This window comes from Triplophysa dalaica, chromosome 17 (genome assembly GCF_015846415.1).
Source record: "Triplophysa dalaica isolate WHDGS20190420 chromosome 17, ASM1584641v1, whole genome shotgun sequence".
In the NCBI taxonomy this organism is placed as follows: Eukaryota; Metazoa; Chordata; class Actinopteri; order Cypriniformes; family Nemacheilidae; genus Triplophysa; species Triplophysa dalaica.
The window spans coordinates 9676798-9702772 of record NC_079558.1 but is presented as its reverse complement, the minus strand read 5'-3'; the positions used below and the strand labels follow the sequence as shown (position 1 = coordinate 9702772).

The window sequence follows — 25975 nt, the reverse complement described above, 5'->3', positions numbered from 1 at the left end:
TGTTCACAATACATCTCATTGACACATGATGGCATATATGCCTGTATCTTTAAAACTATTCACAAAATAGAGCTCATGGAGGCGACGAACATGTATAAAAATATGTATTACATCCATTCATATATACACAATGTGCAAATGGGATACAAATGATGATTGATCACCCGCTTTGTGGGATGTTCAGTAAATATCGCCAGTGTCATCACCACTGATACATAATATACATTAATATTCTTAAAAAGGGCATGACAGTTATATAGATGAGTCAAGCAGACATTGTTGAAGGAAGGGCTAGAAAGAACTTATGCTTAAGCTTGACAGGAGCTGAGCGTTGCAGAAGTTTGCAGTTCTCAGCTAAAACAAACATCCATGCAAATAAGTGATGTAAGTCCAAGTTGATGCTTTGATATCTGATCAACTGCATATACCGTGTACAATACAGCACTGTGTATAAAACACAAGTCTGTTGACTTATTGCTTTGAGCATTATAGCGACACAATTCCTCTTTTTGTCTCACCAGAAGAAACAAAGTTCTCACAAAATTCATCAGACTTAATTATTATTAATCAGGTCTCAACCACCCAAAATTACAGTAAAGTACAAGATTTGGCCTCTTTGGTAACCGTTTAGTTTGAATGCCATTAAAGCCCTAAAACACTAGTAGGGCCGGTGTATCAATATTTTTCACTTATCTGAGATTTCATTGGTGTACATGATATATTACACCAGGCTTCAAACGGACGTGTGTGTTTTCAACTAGATCTAGATCTGTCCTTAACGCTACAGTACACGTGGCATTTTATCTTTTCTGGAGAGGCCACAATTTGGGCAATATGCAGAACAAACAGTACAAAGCCTTAAAACACAGCCGATGAATTCTCAGGCCTCTGAGCTGAAGACGACAGACAGACGACAGAAGCAAAACCGCTGATAAAAGTTTTTATAAAAGCTCATCTGTAAAGGTGCTTTGATGCTGTGCGATTGATCTATGAGGAACCGTTCATCACTGCGGCATGAAAGTGCTGTACAAACAGAATATAAATCGACACAATCGGATCAATTTTCCTTTGGATCGAACATAACTTGCACATATGGATGTGAGTGGCAGGGAACATGTATTTCCTTGCATTAAGGGATAGTTCACCAAAAAAAATTAATTCTGTTATCGTGTACTCACGGTCAGATTATTCCAAACCTGTAAAAATGTATGCGTTCTGCTAAACCCAAAGGAAGATGTTTGGTCAGTATTCAAACAGATCTCATCCCCCATTGACTTCCGTAGTATTTATTTTCCCTACTTTGGGAGTCCATGCGGGATGAGATCTGTTTGGTTACTGACATTCTTCCAATTATCTTCCTTTGTGTTCAGCAGAATGAATACATTTAGACAGGTTTGGAACAATCTGGGGTGGGGGAATTATGACAGCATTTTTTCAGTGGGAAACTATCCCTTTAAAGGAAAGTGAATGTTAAAAATAAATCCTGAGCAGGAAATAAAACGGTACAATTTTCCATGAGGTGGCTAAAGATAGCACAAGAAAAATAAGTACAGATGTAATACAACAAACAGAAAAAAATATGACAAAAGGATTGTGCTCTTCTGAAAGATGTTACATCAAGTCGATTATTCACATGCTGCAAAGATATTTCATTTATACAGATATTTCATTTGGAAGGTCTGTACGCATTTTTCTTTTGGGACTCTATCCAGAACAAAAAAAACTAAACAGACCACACATACATAAACAAACATGCATACACACAGACACTCACACAAAACAAACATGCATCTACACACACACATATCAACAAACATATAGACATTAGTACATGATGACTCATGAAAAGCAAAACAAAAACAAAACAATTAATTTTGTTATCCAACGTCCTCAAAAAACAATATAAAGGCATAGTTCACCCAAATTTCTCCTTAATTCACCCCCATGTTAGTTCAAACCTGTCTCAGTGGTTTTGTGTCCATACAATGGAAGTCAATGGGCACCAATGCTGTTTGGTTCCAACATACTTTTAAATATCTTCATTTATGTACTACAGAAGAAATTCATACAGGTTTGGAATGACCTAAGTGTGAGTAAATGACAAAAAGTATTTACATTTTTGTGTGAACTAATCCGTTAAGCTGCCAATCTCATGTAACATGCAGTGTGATGTCAGTAACAGCATTAATCGTCTAAACCGATCAACTTCTGCTTCTTAACTCCAGAGTGTTTTGCATTTCCTAACAGTTGGAAAGTGCAAAACTCCCAAAAGTTCATACATATAGAAAGGCCATTGTATTTAGTGTGAACTGTGACGGCTTCAATTACATCATTTCTCAAAAATAGTCTCTAAGCATTTTGTTCCATGACATCAAAAATAAACCAAGTGAGAACTTAAAATAGAAAGTACGCTATGCGAAAATTAACCATGTATTAAATCATAGAAAAACACAGACACATACAGTATGGCGCACAAAACTAATAGAGTCATTAAACGTCAAACAAACAGCATTCTGTGAATGTGACGGACGTTAACACAAACAGACACAATGATTCACAATTCACATTCACACAAATAATGGGTTGGATATCCAACAAGTAGTTTCTTTTTTCTTTAAAGATATTCTCAGTATTTATACAAACTGGACTCATCTCAGACTGTTTAACAACAGTGGAAGAACTTATCGTCTGTTGAACACAAAATTGTTCCTTTTATTTGGCTAAAGTTGGTCTATGTTGTCATTTCCTCGTGTGGCTATGACTAAAAAGATAATATCTGCAATATCCTAAACCAAACCAAGTCAGCGACTGCTGTTTCCATTTAAGCTTGCAGAACATCTTCACAAAACAAGAGTTAGTCCATCTCTGGTCTCAAACCATGTGTCATTCAAACGATATTCTCTCCTTAGAGAGAACCACAGAGAGGCACACTGTCTAAATATTGATTTTTAATTAAAATAATATAATATAATTTAATCTTCATTAGGTTTCTGTTGATGTTAATGCAGTCAGTGCTAAAACTGGGAATTCTGGGAAATGTAGTTTGACTGAGTTGTCACAACTAAGGATGAATCTGACAATCTCCTCCTCTATTGACACTCACAATGAAAGGCTGGTCATTGTCAATTTTGTGCAAACAAAGCCAACTATTGGCTCAGATCAAATTAGTTGCGATACTTGTAGACTGCCTTCGAAACCAATTCGGTGTCAATGGCACGTGAACGAACACGAAATGAGCAAAAAAGCAAAATTCAATCTGCTTCAAGTAGCTCCCTCTCAGTACTGCACGAAAAGGAGAGCACAGTCAGGATTAAGCCAGCAGTACCCTCTTTTGTGCCCATTCCCATCAAACAAGAGAATTAATGTGAATATGAGCAGATGGTAAATGGAACCACAGCATAAGGCCTGATTCAGATTTCACATCTAAAACGGCAGAGAAAACGCGAGCTGCGGTGCCCTTTTTTTCTCTTCAAATGACCCACGGTGCCCGTGGGGTACTCCGCAAAGTTGAACTTTTTCCATCTCGATGCAGCGCTGACGTGTCTACATTTAAAATAACGAATATGCGCGTGGAAAACACGGGAAATGTGAATCGGGCCAAAGTATACAGCAAGCTGTCTCACAGAAAATCAAAGACCCAATTGCGACCTCAATCGTGGGCCTTAAAGAGACGGTTCACCCAAAAATACAAATTATGTCAATCCCTTATCAAACCAGTCAAATAAAAAACAGCAGCATCAAAGTTCTCTCGTGTTATACTTAAGAAACAAACATGGTTAGAAGAACACAAGGCTTAGAAAAAATAAAATTGGGTGGTGAACTGTCCCTTTAAGAACACAAACAAATCCCCATTTTGCCTACTTCAAGACCGGCAGTCAGACAGCGTATTTTGAGGCGAGATGTGCGAGTGAAGAAATGTATTTGCAGGACAGAAAGAGAATCCTCTTAGTCCCAGTGTAGCTGCAGGTCATGAGTGTCCAGGAATTCAGAGTTGATGCCCAGCGGGTTGAGTCCGCCTATGGGCCCGGGCATAGTAAGGTCCAGCCACTCCATGTTGTCCATGGTGTCCTGCAGACCGAAGGAGAGGGAAGAGGAATGCAAGTGCGGGTCGGTGAAACTCAGCTCGCACGTGTCCATCGGGGAGTTTGGCTGCTCCAGGATCTGGTTTTGCAGTTCGTCCAACAGGCCCAAAGTCCTCTGCTCTGGTTCTGGGTCCCCGACAAGCGTGCCCTCTAGCAGGGCCTCCAACTGGTTGTCAGAGCCCACGGAGGCCAGGCTGGGCTCCATGAAGGCCGGCGGGTGTGCCATCTGAACCTGGGCGGGCGGTCTGGAAAGTGCGGTGTTGATAGGCAGAGTGATGACACTGGCGGTGACAGGCATCATCTTAGGCACAGATGGGTCCTGTTGACTAAAGGGGGTGATCTCTGCAGAAAACAAAATGAGGGGCGGCTTGAGGACTATCATGAAAATAAACATCTGAGCCTGAAAGGTTTATTTAATATTTTGTTATTGTGTATTTATTCTTTTGCCTGAAAGTTTTTTGTTTGTGCAAGGCGTTGGCAAATTAAGTTAAAATAAATAATTAAATAAATGACAAACACATTTATTAAGTAATAATAATTAAAAACATTAATATTTGACTGTAGTGTACATCAACCATATCTTCGAAAATATGAAGAACTCACCTCCGCTTTCTATTAAAATGTCAAAAAGATCGTCCATCTGTTGACTTGTTGCTGTGGGAATCTACAGATGGACAATATAAAACAGATGATTTTTAAGATAAAATAATTTGTGACATTCTGAGCCAATTTTCCATGCTCTGTAAAAAACTAAGAGACAAAATAAGTTTTTTGGCAAAATGTCTGCACTGTTCTGGTCTACCCAAAAAAATGAGATGCTAAATGTGAAAATATTTATTTAAAAAAATGGATTTAAAAAGTCTGATCAAATCATAATCATAAAAGAAGTAAGATTATTTAAAAAATATGAATTAAGGTCACCTAAAACTTTTATTGGAACTTATTCTTATTTTTTTTTAAAGGGGAACATAAATTACCAATTAAAAATAGATGCATTTTTATTTTGAGGGGAACTTCAAAGAGACCAAAAAATTGATTTGTTTTTTAACCGGAGGGCAACATGAATGATAAGTAAATACATTTAATTGTTTAATTTGTGACTTGTATAATTTCCTTTTTCTGTCAAAATTAGATCCGCACTATACAACAAACATGTTAATTAAACAACAACCTAGATTTTTAAATCTCACCTAAGCCTAAAGTATTACTTCAGAAAACAGAAAAAAACTAGAAAACTGTGGGACATTCTGCTTAAAATGTAATTTTTACAACAATAAAATTACATAAAATGAATTTAAAAAAAATGGTGGTGGATACAGGGGCGATTTAAGGTCAAAGAACCCCAGATGCTATAAAGTGTTCATCATGCACGCATAATAAATTCTTATCACCTCTGAAAGTGTGGAGTTCTGTAGGCTGCGGGTTTGTCTGACAGCCTCCTCGTAACGGGGCGGCTCTCTGTTTTTGGGTGCCTGGTTGAAAGCTGATGACTGCTGGAGGAAGGAGGACTGGGGCTGAAAATGAAAATCAGTACTCATTGCGGATCAGCGACAAAAAACAAAAACACTTTTTCAACTTATTTTAAAAGGAAAACTGTAATTTATGTCTACCTTATTTAGTGGCCCATTTATAAGAATGGGTGGGATGGGGGATGCCTGAGGAGAGATCCTTTGCTCTGGGGAGCAGCTCAAGAAGCACTGAGGAAGCTCCAGGCCAGCTCGGTTCTCACTAGCACCGTGTTGGAAACCTGACCCCTCGCTAGGGCCCATAGCCAGAGTCTGTATGAAGAGAAAACCATCCATGACCAACCAAAAAAACAGCTTCTACATCTAAGAACTCAAGTTTTTGAATAAAGAACCACAACTTAAATAAAAAACAGAAAAATCAACTTAAGGCCATCTCAGGTCATGCTGCCCGTCAAGGCTGAACTGTCAATAAAAATATTATCAGCTCATCACAACCAATGAGCTCTAGTTCCTTGCGCCCTAATCCAGGACTCGGGCCAGACTTGCTCACTATGTCAACGGTATGGGAATGTAGTTCTAGGCGGAAACCTTAGCACGATGCCTGACTGCCAGGACAGACCGATTACAGCAGAGCGAAAGGCTCGAATAAGACCAGAGACTAGCATCAATCTGATTGATGAATGACACCTCTGGCCAGAAAAAAGTAGATGATCCCAGTGTTAACAGATAAGAATCCTGCTGGCATTGATTACTGTTCTTCCCTGGATTACACAGTTATTCCAAAACTTAAACTACAACTTTGTAGTGTGAACAAATGTAGTGAGTAAACCGATTTATCGGTCCGGCTAATTAGCCGACATTTGCCGATAATCTTATTAGTCTGTGTCCATTCATTTTCTTTGCAAATTACTTTGTGTTTTCTCTTTTTTAGCCAATGTATCACACTCAGAAATGAAGTGTACGGAGGGAGAGGTTTTAACCATAAGGGACACTAAAGGCAAAATTTTAAACAGGTGCAACATCACCACCTACTGTTAGAGTAAACCAGATACTGGAACTGAATTGTTTATAATTTCAATAAGATACATTGTGACACCCCTAACACTTATTAAAGAGAAATATAATCACAGTTGAGCATCAGTCATGATTTGCTTATCAGTCATTATACCGGTGCGAATAAAAACTGACCTGAACTACGTGGTTGTGATTGACTAGCTGCCGTGATGAACGACTCTCAGCTTTGGTGGGCCGCAGCTGGGGGGTCTGAATTAAGCTCTGCCCTGACGGTGAGACAGCAGCCTGCAAGACTGACTGCGAAGAACATTTGAGATGTACACAATCAATACAAATTGATATTGTATGGGTCATCAATGTCTCTTTTGACAAAATACAATAACAATTTGTTCACCTGTAGTTTGACATTAGTGTTGGGCAGCTGGATGGTAGTGGTGTTATTTGCCAGGGGCATTGGGAGAAGTAACTGCGTTCCCCTGTGTTGAGTGGTAAGAATAGTCTGGGGCTGTCCTATGACCCCTTGATGTCTGACAATAAACTGGGGGAGGGAGGTGGCGGTGACTTGGGGGAGATATGGATCCTCAAGTTTCAACAGCGTTGGTGTAGTGTGTGAATTCAACGTGCAGTTGGGAGGGACAGTGCTTTCAGTTTTGACAGAAGCCAACATGGCGGCTACGCTGGAAATGTTGCTATTTTCCAAAGGTGGAACGACGCTTCTTTTTTCCACCTCGAGCTGCATCTTCAGCTCCTCCACCAGCTTCTGTTCCTGCTCCAGTTTGTGCAGCAGCTGCTCGATCTGACGCTCTTTTTCGTGTAGCCTACGGTCCTGTTCTTCAGGAGCCTTCCTCACCGTACTGCTGCTGTTATGGATCTGTGCCTCCATTGATGCCTTCTCTCGCCTGTGAAGCTCTATGGAACCAGGGGAAACGGGTGGGGTAGAGCTCATATTTTCTGTGGTTTGCTGGGAGGGTGTGAGGGTTGTAGTGGCACTGGATAATTCCATAGGGGTGCTGGAGGGCTGTGTGTTAGGTCCGGTGAAGTTGTTGGGTGCAGACGCGATTGTGTTTTCTTGGAAAGGTTTAAGCCGTTCAATAAGGTCCGTTTTTGTTCCCGACACTGGAAGACCACGTAACTTTAACTCCATTTTAAGCTCTGCCACCTGCCAAAATAAACCAATTTGTTTAAAAATCAATCGGCAAGCTGCTCCCAAAGACACAAAACAAACTAAACCAAATATACTTGTAAGAAAATTATTAATTGATTTGCACATGAATAACTGTGTATAATGTGACGTGTATAATATTACATTCTTTGTGGGAAGTAAGTGGTACCTTCATCTCCTCCAGATGTGCTGGTAGTACACCAGCCTTGCGGGTAGAAAGGGTGCTGTTAGGCCGCACAGGTGTTGCTGTTGGCAGAGAAACCATGATGGAGGCTGGAAGGTTGCTGGTGCTGTTGATAGCCATTGTTGCACCGCTATTTTGGCCCTCTAACACAGGCCTGATGAACAATGTGTGAGGAAGGAGGTAGATGAGAGAACAGAGGCACAAAATCACTTAACGTCACAGTAGGAACTGTGTCCAACCACTCCTGTTCTCAATAAATAAACCCCACTGAACAATGCATAGGCAAAAAACAATCTAGGCAAAATGCACATGAACACAAAGAAGCAGAGGAAAAACCTCATCGACTTCCTGCCATTAATGAAAATCACCAAACAGGATTTGTTATTGGAAACTAGGTAATGGTCCTGTGGGCCACTGGCCACACGATACTGCGTTTTTAAGACCTAACCCAATCATATGCAGTCATTATACAAATGGATGACAAAGGACAGGCCAAGGCAAGGCTTCTAAAGCACAAAATGACCTTTTACAACATACCAAACTGGGCATATTAAGACATCAAATGGTTTGCAATAATCAAACCAGGTGCCTGTGCTCAACTCAATGACTGCATTGGACAACTGGGCTTTATTTATTGATTACAAACACACAAAACGGATGTTTTTGCTCACTTAAGAGGTGCAGGAAGGATGGTCTGGTAGTTATAGTGCTGTTGTTGCTGTTGGCTGAGGATCTGTAGCTGCAGAAACAGCTGTTGTTGTTGTAGTAATCGAGCGTATGACGAGTCCATCGGGGCTTGGTTGGGTTCTTGTTTCTGGTCTGGGGGAATGTACTGATGATATTTTAACTTTTTTACACGTGGCTTGGACTCCTTGCCCCTCTTGCTGCGGGTCCTATCTCCGGGTAACTTGGGTTGACTTTGCTGTAGATTGAAAGAGATCGATAGAAACTTGTAGCATGATGCATTACATTGGAATCGAGGCCATTTTAATCGATTACATTTGATAAAGTGAAAAGTGTTTTTGTATTGAGTCGACAAAATGGAAATTACGAAATCATCTGCTGTTTACAAATACACCAGTCTGCTACTGGTCGAATATTGCCTCACCTTTAGGCCTGTCATGACATCAGATTTTCAATACACGTTTATCGTGGTCAAAGAATTGCCTTACCGCTATTGTCACCATATATCCTGTGTTTTTTTATAACTTTTTTTCTCTCTTTTTGGCCAATAAATAACACTAGAGAATGTGTAACTACTGTGACTCTTTAGGCAAAACTTTATACAAGTGCTGATTTAGTATTAACACAATATCGCTAATCATTGTTTTTAATATCATGGTTATTGTCAATATTGTGACCCCCCTTATTCCTTGTGCCTTTTTACTGACCTTCACAAGGGTGGGTCCGGATTTCACAGGGGGCATAAATGTGACTGGCTGCTGTGGCATGGGCACAGGATGGCTAACCTTTGGTCCATTGGTGTAAAAAGGCTTGAGGAAAGCTGTTGAAGTGGTTGTGACTGTAGGAAACTTCTGTAAAAAAAGGGAAACATATGATGAGCCCAAGCTTCTCATTGTGTTCTTTCTCTGAAGTCCAGCATAAAGTACCTACATGTAAAAGGTGATAGGGCAATGGTGGAGACTCTTCCATAGTCCGCACATCTCCAGGTGAAGCAGCAGAACCTTGGGACTCTTGACTACCCGGCTGCTCAGGTGACAGAGCATCCCCGCTGTCCTCATCTATTGGGTAGTCTTCTAGAATTTTGGGGTACTGCATCTGACCATCTATCCAATTATCACATGAAAGAAGACAATAATTTTCAATTGGTTATATTAATTTACAAAAAAAGTATACATCAACATTTAGGACACATTATTTTGTCCGCCCACTAAGCACGCTTTAACAAGTTTGATATTTGGATTAATATAATCACCAATGATGGCCTCCTTGACGCTGGAGTCTACAGGCAGGATGTTCTTCTCCACCAGCTCCATAGGCCCCGGCCGCTGAGCGATCTTCTCATTAAGGTCATCGGCCAGTCGAGCCCTCTTCAGTTTCAGCTGCGTGGCCTGTAAAGAGGGTTCAGCCACAGTCTCTGCCAAACCACCGAGAACCACAAACAATCAGTGCCGCAATTACACAAACCTCTCTTGAACAACCATCAAAACAATCAAACCCAAACGAAACCACGCCAGTAAACAATAGACAAGCAATGCATGGCTGGAGAAAGTAAGATGGTTGATTCAGAATCTGGATTCATCCCAATTTCAAGAAATATTTGACAATCCTGTCATTATTCGCAAAACCAAATTACTTTTGTGGAGAAGAAAAAAATCGTGCTGAATTTCCAGAGGAGTTTTCTTTTTTATAACGGAGACCAGGACTTTGCATTTAAAGCCTTAAAGTGATAGTTCACCCAAAAAAGAAAATTCTGTGCTCATGTACTCACCCTCTCGTCATTTTAAACCTGTTTAACTTTCTTTCTGTTGCAGAACACAAATTAAGAAACTTTGAAGAATGTTGTTAACTGGCACCCATTCACTTGCATTGTTTTTTTTTTGTCTATACAATAGAAATGAATGGGTAAAATCACAGTTTGGGACAATATGAAGGTGTATGAACATTGACAGAATTCAAACTTTTGGGTGAGCTTTGAGTCCACATTTCTGAACATTGACATATAACAATAGATATATGTAGGTGTGAAATGTTTTTCTGTAGCTCAGTGGTAAGAGCATTGCGTCAACAACCCATGGTTGTGGGTTCAATCCCAGGGGATTGCACATACCTATGTAAAAATGTATGGGACATTGCAATGTAAGTCGATTTGGAAAAGCGTGTGCCAATACATAAATGTAAATGGAAATGTGGTCAACGTAACCTCTGTTTGTACCATGCCCATTTGCTGCCAAAGTGCCTCATGTAACGTGAATAGAAAATTACCTTGTAAAATGTGCATCCGTACCAACTCCGCCCTTTCTGGACGGCTGCGGATCTTGTGCTTTAGGAAATTTTCAGTCTACAGAGAGACAAAAATCAGAGTTTAAAATCCAAATCCCTTCGCAATTCACGGATAAAATGCAACCACTCCAAAGAGTTTGCAATGATCCCCTCTGTGCTGTGCAAATTACAAACACATTTACAGAGGCCTTAAGCCGCTAAAACAACAGAGAGGTTCATGTGTGTCCCATTGGAGAGCTGCGGAACCCTCAAGGGGTTTTAAGAAGGATCAGAGATCCCAGATGACGGAGGAAAGTGCAGGACGACTGAGTCCTGGTGGTCCGCTCTTACCCTGGCTCTCTCAAGGCTGCGGATCTGTTCGTGGAAGGCTGCCGGGCTCTTCAGGGCTGTAAAGTCACACATACAGAGCATCAGTCTCAGGACAGGATGACACAAGGTCATCACCCACACACTTCAAAAACACGCTGCGCTTTCATCAGCTCCGGTCTTTCAAAGTGCTGCTTACTAGAATTTGCTGTTGCGCCTGGTTTCACATGGAGATATTGCTCAGAGATGAAGCGAGGTAGAATGACACGCGGAGATAAACGCACTATAAGTCGCAAACTTCAAGAACAGACAACTAAGTCTTATCTGCAGGACCGGAGAATGATTTTACAACCATTGATGAGAAAGCATGCAACTTAATCCATTGAGCAAGGTTGAGAGAAAAAGCTAACGGAAAACAAAACAGCGTTTAGCGACTTTAAACGCTTTCACGCGCTGCTCACTAACATGGTTCTAACGGAAATGACTGAGCAATAATGGAACCGACTGATGTGTTTGTTTGATGTGCGGCGGTCATCCATGGCCTGCTGACAAATAACTGTGATGTAAAAAGAGAGAAACTGTGGTACAGCAACCACAGCAACAGATTTCCTCTCTTGAATGTACACAGACAGGATGTTTCAGTCAACATTAAACAAAAACGGAATTTATTTACTTTTCTTAAGGCACATTTCTAGTCTCATTATTCTTCAATCGAAAAGTTTGAACGGCTCCGCCTCTAAAATGATTTTATTTTTTGAGAGACATCGCAAATCCCTGTACTTCAGTTTTTTTCCTCCCAGGAATTGTCTGTGTTCTGCTACATAACACCTCCTTTGTACTAGCCAAATGAAAATGGGTTTTGAACTGCATTTCATGTGGATATAATCCGTATTATGGAGTGCAGCAAGGATGGTGTATTTTTGTAGGCTAACCCAGAGGTTAGCATCGCACTGGTTTTCTCATCCAAAAGTCTATGGATTTTTCTATTGACTTGTGAAAGATCGCAAAAACAAAACTCTGTGATTAACACAAATTTGTTGCGTTTAGACGTTTCCTATCAAGATCATATTTACAAAGTAACACAACATCTACTAAATTCGAAGCCTAATAAAATAAGCAAATGAGGCTATAGTTGCTCGACTTTGACATAACAAAGCCTCCAACAAGTCTTTCAAACTATATTTTTTACATCCGTTTTTCTATTTGTGCAAATGTTTGTGAGATATTTATGCGTGATGACGTTCATAAGGTCCGCCAGATAGTACAGGTATGTCGGCAATATGTCTGCTAAATATCTGGAGATCTGCTGTGTAAAAACATCTGATTCTCATTGTAATTTATAAACATCTCACAGACGTCATTACTGCTGTGCTTTATGTAGTAGAATAAAGAGGTAAAAAATTTCAGGCATTTAACCAAAAACCCCTTGACCCCTGGGGACGGAACCAGATGTGCTAAAATGCTAACTCACTTCTGGGTTTTGCATACAATAACACCTTATTCCAGTGGTACTTGATTCTGTTTGGTCAGTCGCGTCATTTCAAGGTATGTTACACAATAACAACCACTAAAACTGACAACACACAAAACTGATCAAGTCGGGTTTATTTTGCAATAACTACCTGCTGAATGTACATCTCAATTACACAACACTTTACAACAAATAACAAGACTCAAAAATAGACTTTTCTGTGTGCCCAGTAACTCAAAATAGGGACAACACAGGAATGAGCCTCAAATAGCCCGAGACTGCCTCCTAAATATTAAGACCTGAAGCCATCTTCAAAATGAACGGTTTTCAGTAAAAGGAATCAAGTAAATTTAATGAATCTTCTCATGCCTACACTGGTGCATGCATCAGTATTAGATAGCAGGGGTCATGTACTCACGTGGCATGATGCCTTGATCTACGAGCTGCTCGCGGGTACGTCTCTGCTGCAGCCGGAGCTGGAGAACTGGTAGAGAGAAGAAGAAAGGTTTTGCTCTTAACCCCATCAGACTTTTTAACACCTGGTTTACAAATCTGCATAAATACATAAACAGGGGAAACTTAGCTTTAGTGCAATTGAGGTCACACATTTCCTCTATAGCATTATGTCAGAGTGACCATTCAAAATACAAAAGTCGTTCCTGCTACCAAAACACCGTGTGACCCTTTTGAGGCACACTGTCCCACACTTCCTGGGAAAATTCGGAAGACATTTTTCTTTTGCCTTTTTGGCTGAGCCTCCCGGATTTACTTGGCTGATTATAATAACATCTTAAATTGGTCAGAGCTGTCTGAACACATGACATTTATCAGAAAATCAAGAGCTCTGTCAGCAGGGGTATTCATTAACCGAAATCCTTAAACGCACAAGGCCAGAGCAAAAATAGCAGGGAGGAACATTTTACAATACAAGTCAAACATTAAACATCGTTTTTTGTTGTAGTTAATATCCTGTAGCTTACATAACAAGGAATGCCATTAGCAATGCCAAGGTCATGGTTTTAAGGAAAAACTTATTTAATGGCAAAGTATTGCAAGCTTTTGTAAATTGCTGCATTTTAAAAATGAACATTAATAAAATAACACCAGTTTGCTGTCAATAAGGTCGCCTGAGGTGATGAGGAAAACAATTGTCATTTTACAACTTTCACTATGAATCTATGCACTCAAAGGTGAGATGTGTCATTTCTGAACCATCAGTTTTAACCACACCGAAAAGAAAAAACACTTTGTCTATCACTTTATATACGATTGCTTAGACAAACATCCCAAAATTTTGCCCCAGTTCAGTCAACGCTGCCCAGACAAATCGAGATCTTTTGACTGTGCCGCTGTATTTCCACATTTCAGCGGAGTCTAGCAACAAGACAGGAGGAATCTTTTTAACACTTATTTCCACGAGTAAAATACATACAAAACATTAAAGAGCAGGTTTCATAAATCTCATAAAATGACCGGCATCGCAGGGTGTAACATTGCTTTCCTTCAATTTTAACAATCTGCAAAGTTGCTAATCCAAAAAGTCCATGATGAATTAAGATATTGGCTTCCAAAGTAAGGAGTCGGCTTCGATCCGCCCAAGCAAATCGTTAGGCTTTCAAATCTTTTGGTTGTTACATCGATACGTCACAGTGTAACACATCAGCACAATCCCCGCCCTCCCGCGAAACAGTAACAATGTGACCTGCCCCATAGCTCTTCAGGTAGTATTGCGTATACAACATGTAGAGGAGATGCTGTGTTTTGTGCCTTGAGTGCAAATGTACTTTGTTTTCACTGCCAAAGATTGACTATGTGTAAAGATCAGTGGTTAAATTGAATTGTTGCAGTACAATTCCAGCCTTGTGCTATGTGCTCGTCATTTATCTCAAATTTGGGCAAGTTCAACGCGGGATTTGCCAGACGCCCTGAAAGACAAGTCAATACCAACTTTATTTGGACCAACAAGCGTCTCAGAACCACAACCTGTAAGTATGATAAATACATTATGTGTACATGTTGAATTGAGTGCTTACAATATAAAGTAGTTGTGCTAAGCTAATCCGTGTTGTATATGTAGTACAGCTGTAGGTTTCCAGGTAAACAACGTATAACAGTGTTACAGTTTTAATAATCTAACTCCTACCTAATAATGTGCCGGTTATTGTAGACTGTTTTCGTTCTACGTGTCCTAGTATTGTACAAACTGTATCCATTTATCGTTCAGTCACGTTAACACTTTGCTAACGTGTCTCACATTATGGTTTTGTCAAGTGTGAAAAGTTTAGGTGTGGTCAAGATCCTCTTCACACAACTTTTTGCATGTCATTATTTTAAAAACAGACTGCAGCATTATATTATTTTATTGAAATAATGCATCTTTGGAAGCTCTTGCTAACTTGCTCAGTTTCCCCTTTTTGTATAATTAAAGTAATGATCAACCTATGGATCAACCTATGCAGCTATAATGCAAAAATATCAATAGAAAACAACAGTCTGTATGGTTTATGAAGATAGATGGAGTACTTGTGATATGGTTATACTAATGCCATTTTTATACACTTACATAATCTTTGTTTACAAAAACCTTCGTGAGATAAGAACTGTGGTAATGGGCATTTCGTTTCTGACACGCAGTGTACAACTAATTGGGCAAGTTGGCCGATTGGAGCAATCTGGACACGCGGTAGGGAGGAGCGTAGAGAAGCGGAAAATTTGAACAGCTTCGCAAGGAATCGTTTAGGGATCTTTGAGAAATGGATAGACACTTAAAGCATATTTATTTACAACCTTTGATGCATTTGAACATGTTGTTGGGGACTCTTATACAACATTAGTACCTTTAAACCTGCTCTTTAAGCAAGCTTAGCAGAATAAGACTCTATTTTCAAAACCGTATCCTTACCATAGCCTGAATGTTAGCTTATAAATTTCCAAATTAAGCTTCTAGGTACGATATAGCAGAAGTTAAAGGTATAGTTCATCCAAAAATAAAAATGATGTCATCATTTACTCACACTTATGCAATTCATACCTGTATAATATAAATTATGAACACAAAGAAAGATATTTGAAAGAATGTTAGTAATTATTAGTTCAGGGACGTCATTGACTACTATAGTAGGAAGAGATAAATGGTAGTCAAAGGTGCCAGAGAACTCTTATGTTTTCCTAAAATCTTTTTCCTCAAAATATCTCATTATGTGTTCAACAGAACAAAAAAATACACTATTTCTTAATACTATGGCAGTGGATGATGTCCCAGAACTGAACATTTGAACATACTTCCAAATATCTTTCTCTGTGTTCATTGGAACAAAGAAATGTATACATGTTTGAAACAACCTGAAGATGAGTAAATGATGACAGATTTCTCATTTTTGAATGAACTATCCCTTCAAGTGTAAGTCTAAAGCAGAAGTAAGTGTGATATCATTTGAACCTGCAAAAAATAGTGCATTAAGTCGTTCTTTCTTCAACAGTTAAGAATTGAAGCTTGACTGTAAGATGTGCCATGAAGTTGAAAATAATGGGGCCTTTGCTACAGTATAACATCAGTATAACGGATGCATTCCTGGTGCCCTGACACCAGTTGACTCAACATTGACCTTGATCCCAATAAGGTAAATGTTTTACTTGAGGTGTAGAAAACAAAACATAAGCTGGATGTCAGAAAATGTGTTTACTGTAGATCTCCCGAATCTGCAATGCAAAGATAAAAATACAGCTCTTTAGGTTGAGTTATTTCACATATGATGAGCAAGATAATCTGAGATGCTCAATGCAGAATTCTCTTGAAATTCATTCTTTCAAGTCTTCTTTAAAAGCAGAGTAAGAATTGAAACGGACCAACACTGCAACTCAGTTGCTTCAAAATAGCAACTAGGAAGAGTCAAGGAGGTCCATTCAAATGCTTTAAGGCTTTCAAAAAAGATGCTGTTTATCAGGAACAATCACGACTATCCTGTTTTGCATCCGATGCGTGACCTCAAACGTTCGCTGCTGATTATTTTGAGTAACTGCAGAGCAAAGCACTTATCTCAGACATGAAAGCCTGCTGAATTATCTGTTTTTTTTAAGGGTGTCATGAAAATTTCCATTACACTTCAGCCAAGCAAACACAGTTGAACAAAGCTTCAGAAAGCTAAAAAAAAGCTACTCAAAATGAGATAAACCTGTGACAGTTCAGTTTTGAGATATCCACCTCTCAGAGTCGAGCAGCACACAGCAGAACTGGACATGAGGCTTCCTCTGCAGGTGTCACGATGCTCCAATTTTAAGCAAGCCATGCTGTCCGCCCGTCCTTACGACCTCAAAAGATCCCTGGGCTCCAGACAGGGAGAAAAACTTCACGAAGACAAAGCATGCAGATCCAGTTCTTCAGGCCTCTCCATGCACAGTTAGTAGCTCCTCTGAAACTGGGACTCCCTCAGACCAGAGAGCATTTCTGCTCCTCAGAGTGAGAAAGGAGGGGGCATAAAGACCAGGGCATGGTTAACCCTTCCCTGCCAATGAATCCTCAGGGTTCAGATTTTTTTTTGTTGATGTACTGGATAAAACTGTCTGGCAAATGCTTGAAAGTAAATGTTATTTATTGTTTCAGGGTTAAAAAGCATTTTGTCATGCCATTGGATCTTCACCTCAAAACGTTGCCAGTTAAATATAGATGGGTCATGAAAGTAGATTGGAGCCGGAAAAAACAGCCAACATCCAGAAATAATCATCTTCTTCACCATCAACATGACTGACCACCAGAGGATGATCAACTGACAAAGACCACTCACTGCCAGAGCGGTTTAGGTTTCCACTTGATGTGACGGCATGACCTCGGCATAACTAGAGACGCAGAGGTGCAGCCCTCATAGAGCTGTGAGCCAGCACATGCAGTCAACGCTGTCCTGTGACCTTTCACATGTCAATCAATATCTGCACCCAAACGCCGAGGCAAAGAAAACGATGGCTTCTGTTTACTAAGGACTGAGAGAATGGAAAAAACCCTCTCCTTCTCACTGGACACAAAAATAAAACATTATCCAATTGACTGGAGATGGAGGCAAACCTAATCAGGAGATGCTGTGAATTTCAATAGGAAGTCAATTGAAGAGTCTGAATTTATACAGGCTGTGATTACAAAGTGGCAATGAATATCATTCCAGACCGAGGCCAAATTTCAAATCGCACAATAAATTCACTTTTGACCAAAAATGGCCCAAAACATCTGACTGATGGCAAACATTTAGCCAAGAAAGACATCTAAATCAGATATCTTTGTTGAAGGAAAAACAACCTAGTACCAGTCTGTACTGCTTGACGGAACGGATTAACCAAAAATTAAAACTGTTGTCATTTATTCACCCTTATGTCTTTTGATGACTTTGTGGAACACAAAAATGGATAATTTTTAGCAGAATGTCCAAGCTGTGAATTTCCAGACAATGAAAACAAAGGATAGCTGTAGCTCAGTGGTAAGAGCATTGCGTTAACAACGCAAGGTTGTGGGTTCGATCCCAGGGGATTGCAAATACCTATGTAAAATGTATAGGATAAAGCGATGTAAGTCGCTTTGGATAAAAGCATCTGCCAAATGTGTAAATGTAATGTAAATGTCATGATTTTCAGTGAAAAATGACTTAAATTTAAGTTTGTGGATACCATTTAGCTTCAAAAAGACACATTTTATCAAGCTTTAATGTCCTTTTTGGATCTTGACAGACTATTCCCGATTCACTTTTATAATATGAAGCAGCACAACCATTTTTAAACAACTTCTCATTTAAATTTTTGCATATAGAAAAATGTTACATGTATCATTTTCTATTAAAATATACTTCATTAATGTCTTATTAAGCATGAATAATAAAGACTTGCTTAGGCATCATTGCTTTGCATTTTGTTCTAAAACATATTATGGGAATTTATAAGGCCTTTTTTGAAAACAATTGTTTTGAAATGTTGGTAAAACTTGCAAAATGTATGCTTTTAAACATGTCATACGTTGCTTTTAAATAATAAAAACTAAATTTCTGTAAAGTAGTTTTAAGAAAATCATATTTGACATCTTGAAACCAAGATTTTGTGAGAATCACCCATTGTTGCTTGATTATTGCTATTTAGTTAGTTTATAACGGAATAGCAAACTCTAAAGATTCCATTTCTTTCCGTGATCCCTGGGATCAAATGAGTTTTTTTATACCCAGAACTTACCGTTCTTGCGCTCGCTGAGGGGGGGCAGCTTCTGGCAGGGATGCAGGGACAGCTCGCCCATCTCATGGGTAACAGTTTCACTTTGTGGACTGGGTGCCAACAAACCCCCAATCCCAGCATCCCCTTGGTCCTCCATGTCTCCTCAGCGAGGAGTCAAAGGTCTTCCTGGAGATCAGCAGGAGTTGCAGTCAAAGAAAGCTCCTCAGTTCACGCTCTGCAAAAGACATAGCCAGATTCAGGTGATGAATAACATTAAAAAAGCAGAAGGCAACAGGCTTTGTATTACAAGCAATCACCAAAATCTTTCATAGATTAAATGGAGCATTATATGTGAATGATGTAATAGGTCAAAGATGTGGTAATGTCTGTAATTTCACTCTAGCCATGAGTAAAAGAAAAAAGAGGATGTTTCAAATCTATGGCATATACAGTTGCTGCTCTTGACCTAAATAAAATATCAAACGTGAACAAGTAATCTCCACAGGATTTGAATGAATGGACACAGTGTCTGTAAGCCTTTCATTACTTTACATCATCGTGGTGGATGTGAAACCAATAAAAACAAATACAGTCCTCACCATGGTGTTGTAAAAGGCTGGTATACACTAAAACCACATGAGCACAAACCACAGTCATTACTTCCCAGGAAACATTCAGCATTCAAAAACCCCTAGTCATGTCACATGGGAATCCAGCATCTCGTTCTTTTCATGATTTTAGTGGCAGGTTAAGCAACTATTTCAAATGTATGATTCCAACACAAATGCTGAAATTTTTGCTAATGTATAATGTGACTGATTTATTTACCCAATGAGGAATTTTGTCTCTTAGCAGCCATCTGGTAAAAATAAAGCCACATAATTTCATGTCTTTAATAATCCTTTAAAGACAGACTCTCCTGTCTGCACTGTGCACCCTCACAATTCCTGTGGGTGCCCAAACACCCCCATCCTAAATAGAATCGTTTGTCTATAAAAGTGCTAAATAATTCCCTTCTGTCAGATTTTGAAATATAAATTCAAGCTATTTCTACTGTCTGATGCATTGGGCCTTTTGCATTAAGCGAAACATTGTGGGACCTGTGTTCACTTATCTAATAAAAGACCACAAAACATGTTTGGAAATGTAGATGTACTGCAAAAAACATTATGGCCTGATATGATTGGTCGCATAATTTATGTATTTTCTGTAACTATCCATTATGAACGTAATGATCTAGATAACCAATCAGGAAGCTGAACATGATGTAGGCCTACTGCAAATAAACATTTACAAATAATAGTATGCAGCTATAATCCTAACAGGCCATGCATCAGTGTGTGCTTACATAACACACTTGCTATTGTGCCAACATCTTCTGTGTTATTGTTAAATGGTTATTTTTGCATTTCGTACACTCTCTGCCCTATAAAGCATCATGTTTGATAGCTAGCTAGACCCACAATTTGTTTATGTTTTGCAGAGGAGTGTGCCAGCATCTTGCACACAATGTGCATGGATTGTAAGTATCCTTTTAGTCCTTGATAGTCACTGTTGCTAAGATACGATAACCTCCCACACAAATAAACTCAAGCTGCTGGACTAAATTTCTCACTTTCTTTACTGTACATTGTTTATTTTAGCTAATTTAGTACCAGGGCAACAGTTTAAACTATTGACTTGGTCTTTTACTGTACATTGTTTAATGGAATCTGCTTCCAGATGACATCAGATGTTCACCAACAGTAGCTACTTTAATCCAGATTAAAAACATGGCTTCTCCCTGTCTAATAATTAAAAAACATTGGTTGATCTATGTTTACTACAAGCCAGACGCTTTAGCTTTATATTGGAAAAATACTTACTGTCCTTCCCTAGAAATATGGTTAAAGAATTTAATATCATGTCTGGCTCTCGAAAAACGTACATATTTAACAAAAAAAAACTTTCTGAATTTTTTATGAGATCTGGAAGATGTTTTTGGATTTTGTTAAAGACGAAAATATTGAAGAAGTACTTGATGTGTGACACGTTCATATAAGTTTGATTATAAGGGGTGTAATAAACTGGGGTAGATATGCATATCTACCTTGCGAATCTGCTGAGGATTTTGTGGCAAGGGGAGGGTTTGTATTGTAAGCATTGTTTGCTGTTTTTTCTTGTTGTCCTAAAATCTAATAAAAACATGTTATACAAAAAAAGCACTCAGGACATTTTTTTAAAACACACTTTACTCCATAGGATTATAATGTAAAACAGACGCTAGCAGCTTCAAAAAAGAAGTCAAGGCTGAACATGGCCTAAGTTTATTTTTAATAAGGTTAAAGGTCCAAAAAAAAGGTTTGTGAAATTTAGCGGCATCTAGGGGTGGGGTGGGGAATAGCAACCAATGGCTCAGTCCATTCCTCCATTTCTAAGCATTAGGGAGGCTGACACAGGAATAAGATGTCATCACCCTTTTGCTTCTTTGCGGAAGGAGATAACATATTTACGAAAAGCTCTGTAGATTAGTTTGTCCATATAGGGATACTCGAATCAACATGGTGAATTCCATTTAAGGTAACCCACGGTGCGTGTACTTAGAAATTGCTCATTCTAAGATAATATAAAACATAAAACTTTATTATGCAAGATCTTTATACACCTCTGAAGACATAGTTGTGTATAATATATTGCATTTCTGTCAATAGATCCTCCTTAATATAACACATTGTACCTTTAAGAGAAAAACTCTTCAAACTGTTCATTGTTAACAAAATAAGAACAACATTTCTTTTGACTCTTTATTCTATAAACATGGCAAAGACTATCCTCCTGAAAAGACATGTCATGTACGACTTTCAACTTCAGAACACAACAGAAGAAATTTTGAAGAGCATTGGTAACCAAACAACACTGCCCCCCCCCCATTAATTTACATTGTATAAACAAAAAACATTAAGATATTTTTCAAAATATCTTATTTTGTGTGCCACAAACAAAATAGACGTAATTATGAATTTTACTTTTAGGTGAACTCTTCCTGTAACAGTCATGACAACGTCACGTCACACACTTTACTGACCATTTAACACTAAATGCTAAAATCTGATACTTGATGTTAAATGTTAAAATAACGAACTATATCCAACATAAGAAGAATATGGACTGTGCTGTTTCTGGCATGTCTCACTGTAAATTTTAACTCAAGGCTCGACAGTTTTCCACACAGGGTGGTATGATCAGCCCTCAAACCCATATATCAGAAGAAAAATAACAAGTTATGTATCAAGATTGATTCCTGGGGTTTCATTCCTTTTAATGCACTCGATAGGCGTTTTTATTCAAAGAAACTTATAGTAAATTCACATTCAGAACATGTAATCCCAGGAAAACAAACCCATTAACTTTTCATTGCAAGCAACATTCACTACTAGTTAGTTACAGAAGAAGGAACTTAAATTTCTCACCATGGTTGTATTTTAGTTTCTCCAATGAACTAGCAAACGCACAGACCAGCAAACGCTAAAGCTACTTTTATCAAAACTGTTTGTTCATTTTAAGTCACGTTTTTTACAATTTTATTTTTAATGCTATTAACTTTCCTCTGCTGTTCATAGACAGACCAGGTGAAACAGTTCTTATCAAATGGTCCGTTCAAAGTTAATATATCCCAGACCACCTTCCTTACAGTAGTGTCATTGTTGTTATCACCACTCCACTATAAAAATCTGTGTCATGAGGCAAAACCACTTGACAATGGCCGCCCGAAAAAGCATGCATTACATCTGGAACAATTATGATCAAAGGCAAACTACTACAAGTCTTCTGTAAATTAAGGGAAAGTTCACCCAAAAAAGAAATATCGTTCATAATTTATTCACCGTTACATGATTTCAACCTGTGTGACTTTCTTTCTACTGCAGAACCCAAAATACGAATTCTGAACAACATTGATATTATATGGATACAAAACCTCTCGCAAAATATCTTCTTCTCTGTTCCACGAATAAAGAGTCTTATACATGGTTTTGAATGACATGAGAGAGAATAAAAGGTTGGGTAAACTTTACCTTTAAGTTTCAACACATTCCTCAGGAGGGTGTTTGATAAAAACCATAAACAGATAAGCTTAAAAAACCTGCTATAACAACACAAGGGTGTGCACATTTAACTGAATAGAGAGATTAGCAGAAAAACTTATATTTACAATTATGCATTTGCCAAACGCTTTGCTGTAACCACTGAGCCACAGGAAATGACACCTCACTGAGAACTGACCAGACTTTGCAATGACCTCCAGCAATGTTAAAGAGTAGCTACTTAGGCAGAGCTTGTGTTTTTATTGGCTGGACACTTCTATACAAAAACAACAACTAAAGTGATTTGTAAGAGACATTTCATTTTTGGCGATCTGAGCTGGGACAGTTCTCACAGAAAAGAGTTCTTTCATTCTCATACGTCATTCTTAAGTCATTTGAAACCAATATGCCTTTCTTTCTTTTCTTTCTTCTGCAAAACATAAAAGAAGATTTTATAAAGAACGTTGGAAACCAAGTACTATTAGACCCCACTGACTTTGATCGTATGAAGACATAACCACAGAGGCTCTCAAAATATCTTGTTTTATGTTGCACAGAAGAATCACAAACAGATTTTAAACGGCATGGGTAAATAAATGTTAACAGAATTTTAGTTTATGGGTTAAATATCTCTTTGAATATTAATGTAATATGTAAAACAATGTGATAACCCTTGTGACTTTAAAAACCTAAAGTAGTTCTTGTTTTACTGAAATTGCAGTAAGCTTTTGCATTGTTCTAGTAGTGAAGTTACAATATTTTAGTTTTTTCTCTGGGAAGATGTGCACTCTAGTTCTCCTTTTAACAGATCACTTCTTCCTCCCAAAGCCAACATGTAATTTTCTAGAAGTCACCCCATTGACAGAGACCTGATTGAACCTGATTCTGTTGAGACAGCATACCATAAATGGTAAACCATGACTAAACAGCCTGGAAAATACTGAAAATACATTTCTGTAGCCCAATTAAACAGCAAATCTTGATGATACAGTAAATCTTTTTCATGTGTTCTGAACCAGAGGAAACAACTTCCAGGTGTTCATAAAATGAAAGTAACAAGGTGAGATGGGGCGGCACAGGTTAATATTTTGAACGGCCCCTGTTATAATCTTTATCAAAGCAGTTAATAGCTTTAAATATGAAATGATTAAAATATGGCACACATTGTCCATTCCTGGGGATCATTAACTACTTGTATTTACTTACATGTTATTATGAAGCTATATATATCCAAAATCAATTATCAAACAATCCCAAGACATTTCAAATGTTGCATATTCAGTTGATTTAATTCCTCAGGGTACATTCATTCAGAACTTCCACAATCAAGTAAGATTAATAAAAATGACAGGAGGTTAAAATCATTCATACATCTCTGCTGAAAACAATAACAAACTTCAATGCTTTCTATTACAAATACTATTAGGAGGTTCACCAGCAGTTTACCATTAGAACCATTATTACATTTTATTGGTCCCTGCCTGTCAGATAACTTCCCACCAAAAGACTCCAATGCTTTACATTTACATTTAGGCATTTGGCAGACGCTTTTATCCAAAGCGACTTACATTGCTTTATCCTATACATTTTACATAGGTATTTGCAATCCCCTGGGATCGAACCCACAACCAATGCTCTAACCACTGATTTACAGGAAAGCATTAACATGATCATTTTCATTAAAACCAATACAATTCCTATTATAACCACTAAATCCATTGGCCATTTCTGTGATGGTCTCTATTGTTTATTTTAAAAGAAAATAAGGGAATAATAAATAAATAATTCAGATCATTCGTATTGTGTTTCAGCTTGTTAGTAATGTAATCATTCATTTAAAAGCAAAATCACATATAGAGCAAAGCCCAAATCGTTCCTACCAGGACTGCGGTCTTCCAATTCCTAGACATTTATCACTGGCGATGACATGAAGGGAAGTCAAAGAGTCTCCTATATAAAGTTACACTTATGTTTGACTAGACTCATGTCTGATCCGAAGCCTCAACATCTGTTGGGTTGTTTACAGTTCAGTGACAGCCAGAATTCAAAAGGATGAATAACCTGTGTGTTTAACATTACTGTCCTGCAGAACATAAAATCATCTACAGTATCAACGTCATTACACAGAAAGTCTCGATATGCATGTAAATATCCCAATCTCACGACATACATGTAAGTTAACGTCAAAATAACAGATCATAGACTGTTTACAGACATAAGTTAGCATGCTAGTACATCACAAAACCTCCAAGAAGTGTCTTTAATCTAGACAAACATTTAAAGCAGCGACGGCTGTCATTTAAAAGCGAACCAATATATTCGGTTTACATTTTTAGCGTGAATATATCGGATGTATATGGCAGGCATGCTTCGTATTTGTCAATGAATCAATCATCATATCGTCAGACAGCGCGACAAACGGAAATCACTTACAATCACATTACGTCAGATCGTACCTTAATCCCTATGGTTGTGTCTCGTTTGTATCTGTCTCGGGATCTTGGTTTTATACTCCATGGTTGTCTTTGATTTGATCCCCCATGTACACAGGGATTGATACTGTTTTTCTTTGGGACTGAAGTTTTTTTATTTTGAGGAAGTAAGATGGCTGCTGCTGGTCTGCACCTAGTGACGCAAACGGAGGTGAGAGCAGACTCGCCAACAGAGGGCGCTACGGTTACGGGCATGCTTTGTAGCAAGAAGGCTGTAAAAAAGATCATTAGAGAATAAGAATTTTAAATGGATAGGGGAATCTCATGAAGTAAATGTCTCTAATGCACATTGCTCATAATTAACCATTTCTTTTTATTCAGTACTTAGGCTATTGCTAACTTCTTTTTGCCAAGATTTAGCTTCACCTATAAAAGAAGTTTAGAGCACAACTGACAAGAGATCAGAGACAATTCCTTCATCCAGACTCACTCCAGAGCCTTCAGATTTCCAGCTCCATGTTAGTGCTTCTCCATTTCTGTTCTCCAAACTCGTTTTCTAAGGGGTTCACGTCAGAGAACTGGGATGGCCATGGCAGAAGCTGTGAGCTCAGTGACCCATTTTGGTTTGATGTTTGTTTTTAGATCATTTTCCT

At 38.5% G+C, this 25975-nt stretch overlaps 1 protein-coding gene across 5 annotated transcripts; it reads right to left on the bottom strand.

Annotated features, from left to right (window-relative positions):
• Positions 1–87: 87 nt before the first annotated feature.
• Positions 88–25507, bottom strand: mrtfba (myocardin related transcription factor Ba). Of its 5 annotated transcripts, none has more exons than XM_056771884.1 (16): positions 25347–25507; positions 18851–19064; positions 13068–13133; positions 11203–11258; positions 10855–10930; positions 9845–10006; positions 9523–9695; positions 9300–9443; positions 8580–8830; positions 7894–8062; positions 6957–7721; positions 6737–6859; positions 5693–5860; positions 5474–5596; positions 4686–4746; positions 88–4424 (listed from the first exon to the last, which is right to left on the bottom strand). In XM_056771884.1, the coding sequence occupies exons 2-16, from the start codon at positions 18984–18986 to the stop codon at positions 3946–3948; spliced, it is 2952 nt and encodes a 983-aa protein (XP_056627862.1). In that variant the 5' UTR covers positions 18987–19064; positions 25347–25507; the 3' UTR covers positions 88–3945. The 5 variants fall into 5 exon arrangements, with proteins under 5 accessions (XP_056627862.1, XP_056627865.1, XP_056627863.1 ...); XM_056771887.1 differs by having other exon boundaries at positions 9300–9440; XM_056771885.1 differs by lacking the exon at positions 25347–25507 and adding an exon at positions 22882–23031.
• Between the last annotated feature and the right edge of the window lie 468 nt (positions 25508–25975).

Coding starts and splice junctions, on each gene's coding strand:
- mrtfba (XM_056771884.1), bottom strand. CDS start 18,986: ATGGAGGACCAAGGGGATGCTGGGATTGGGGGTTTGTTGGCACCCAGT. Junction 9,696..9,844: donor CGTCAAGGAGGCCATCATTG/GTGATTATATTA, acceptor ATAATTGGATAG/ATGGTCAGATGCAGTACCCC. Junction 4,425..4,685: donor CATTTTAATAGAAAGCGGAG/GTGAGTTCTTCA, acceptor TGTTTTCTGCAG/AGATCACCCCCTTTAGTCAA.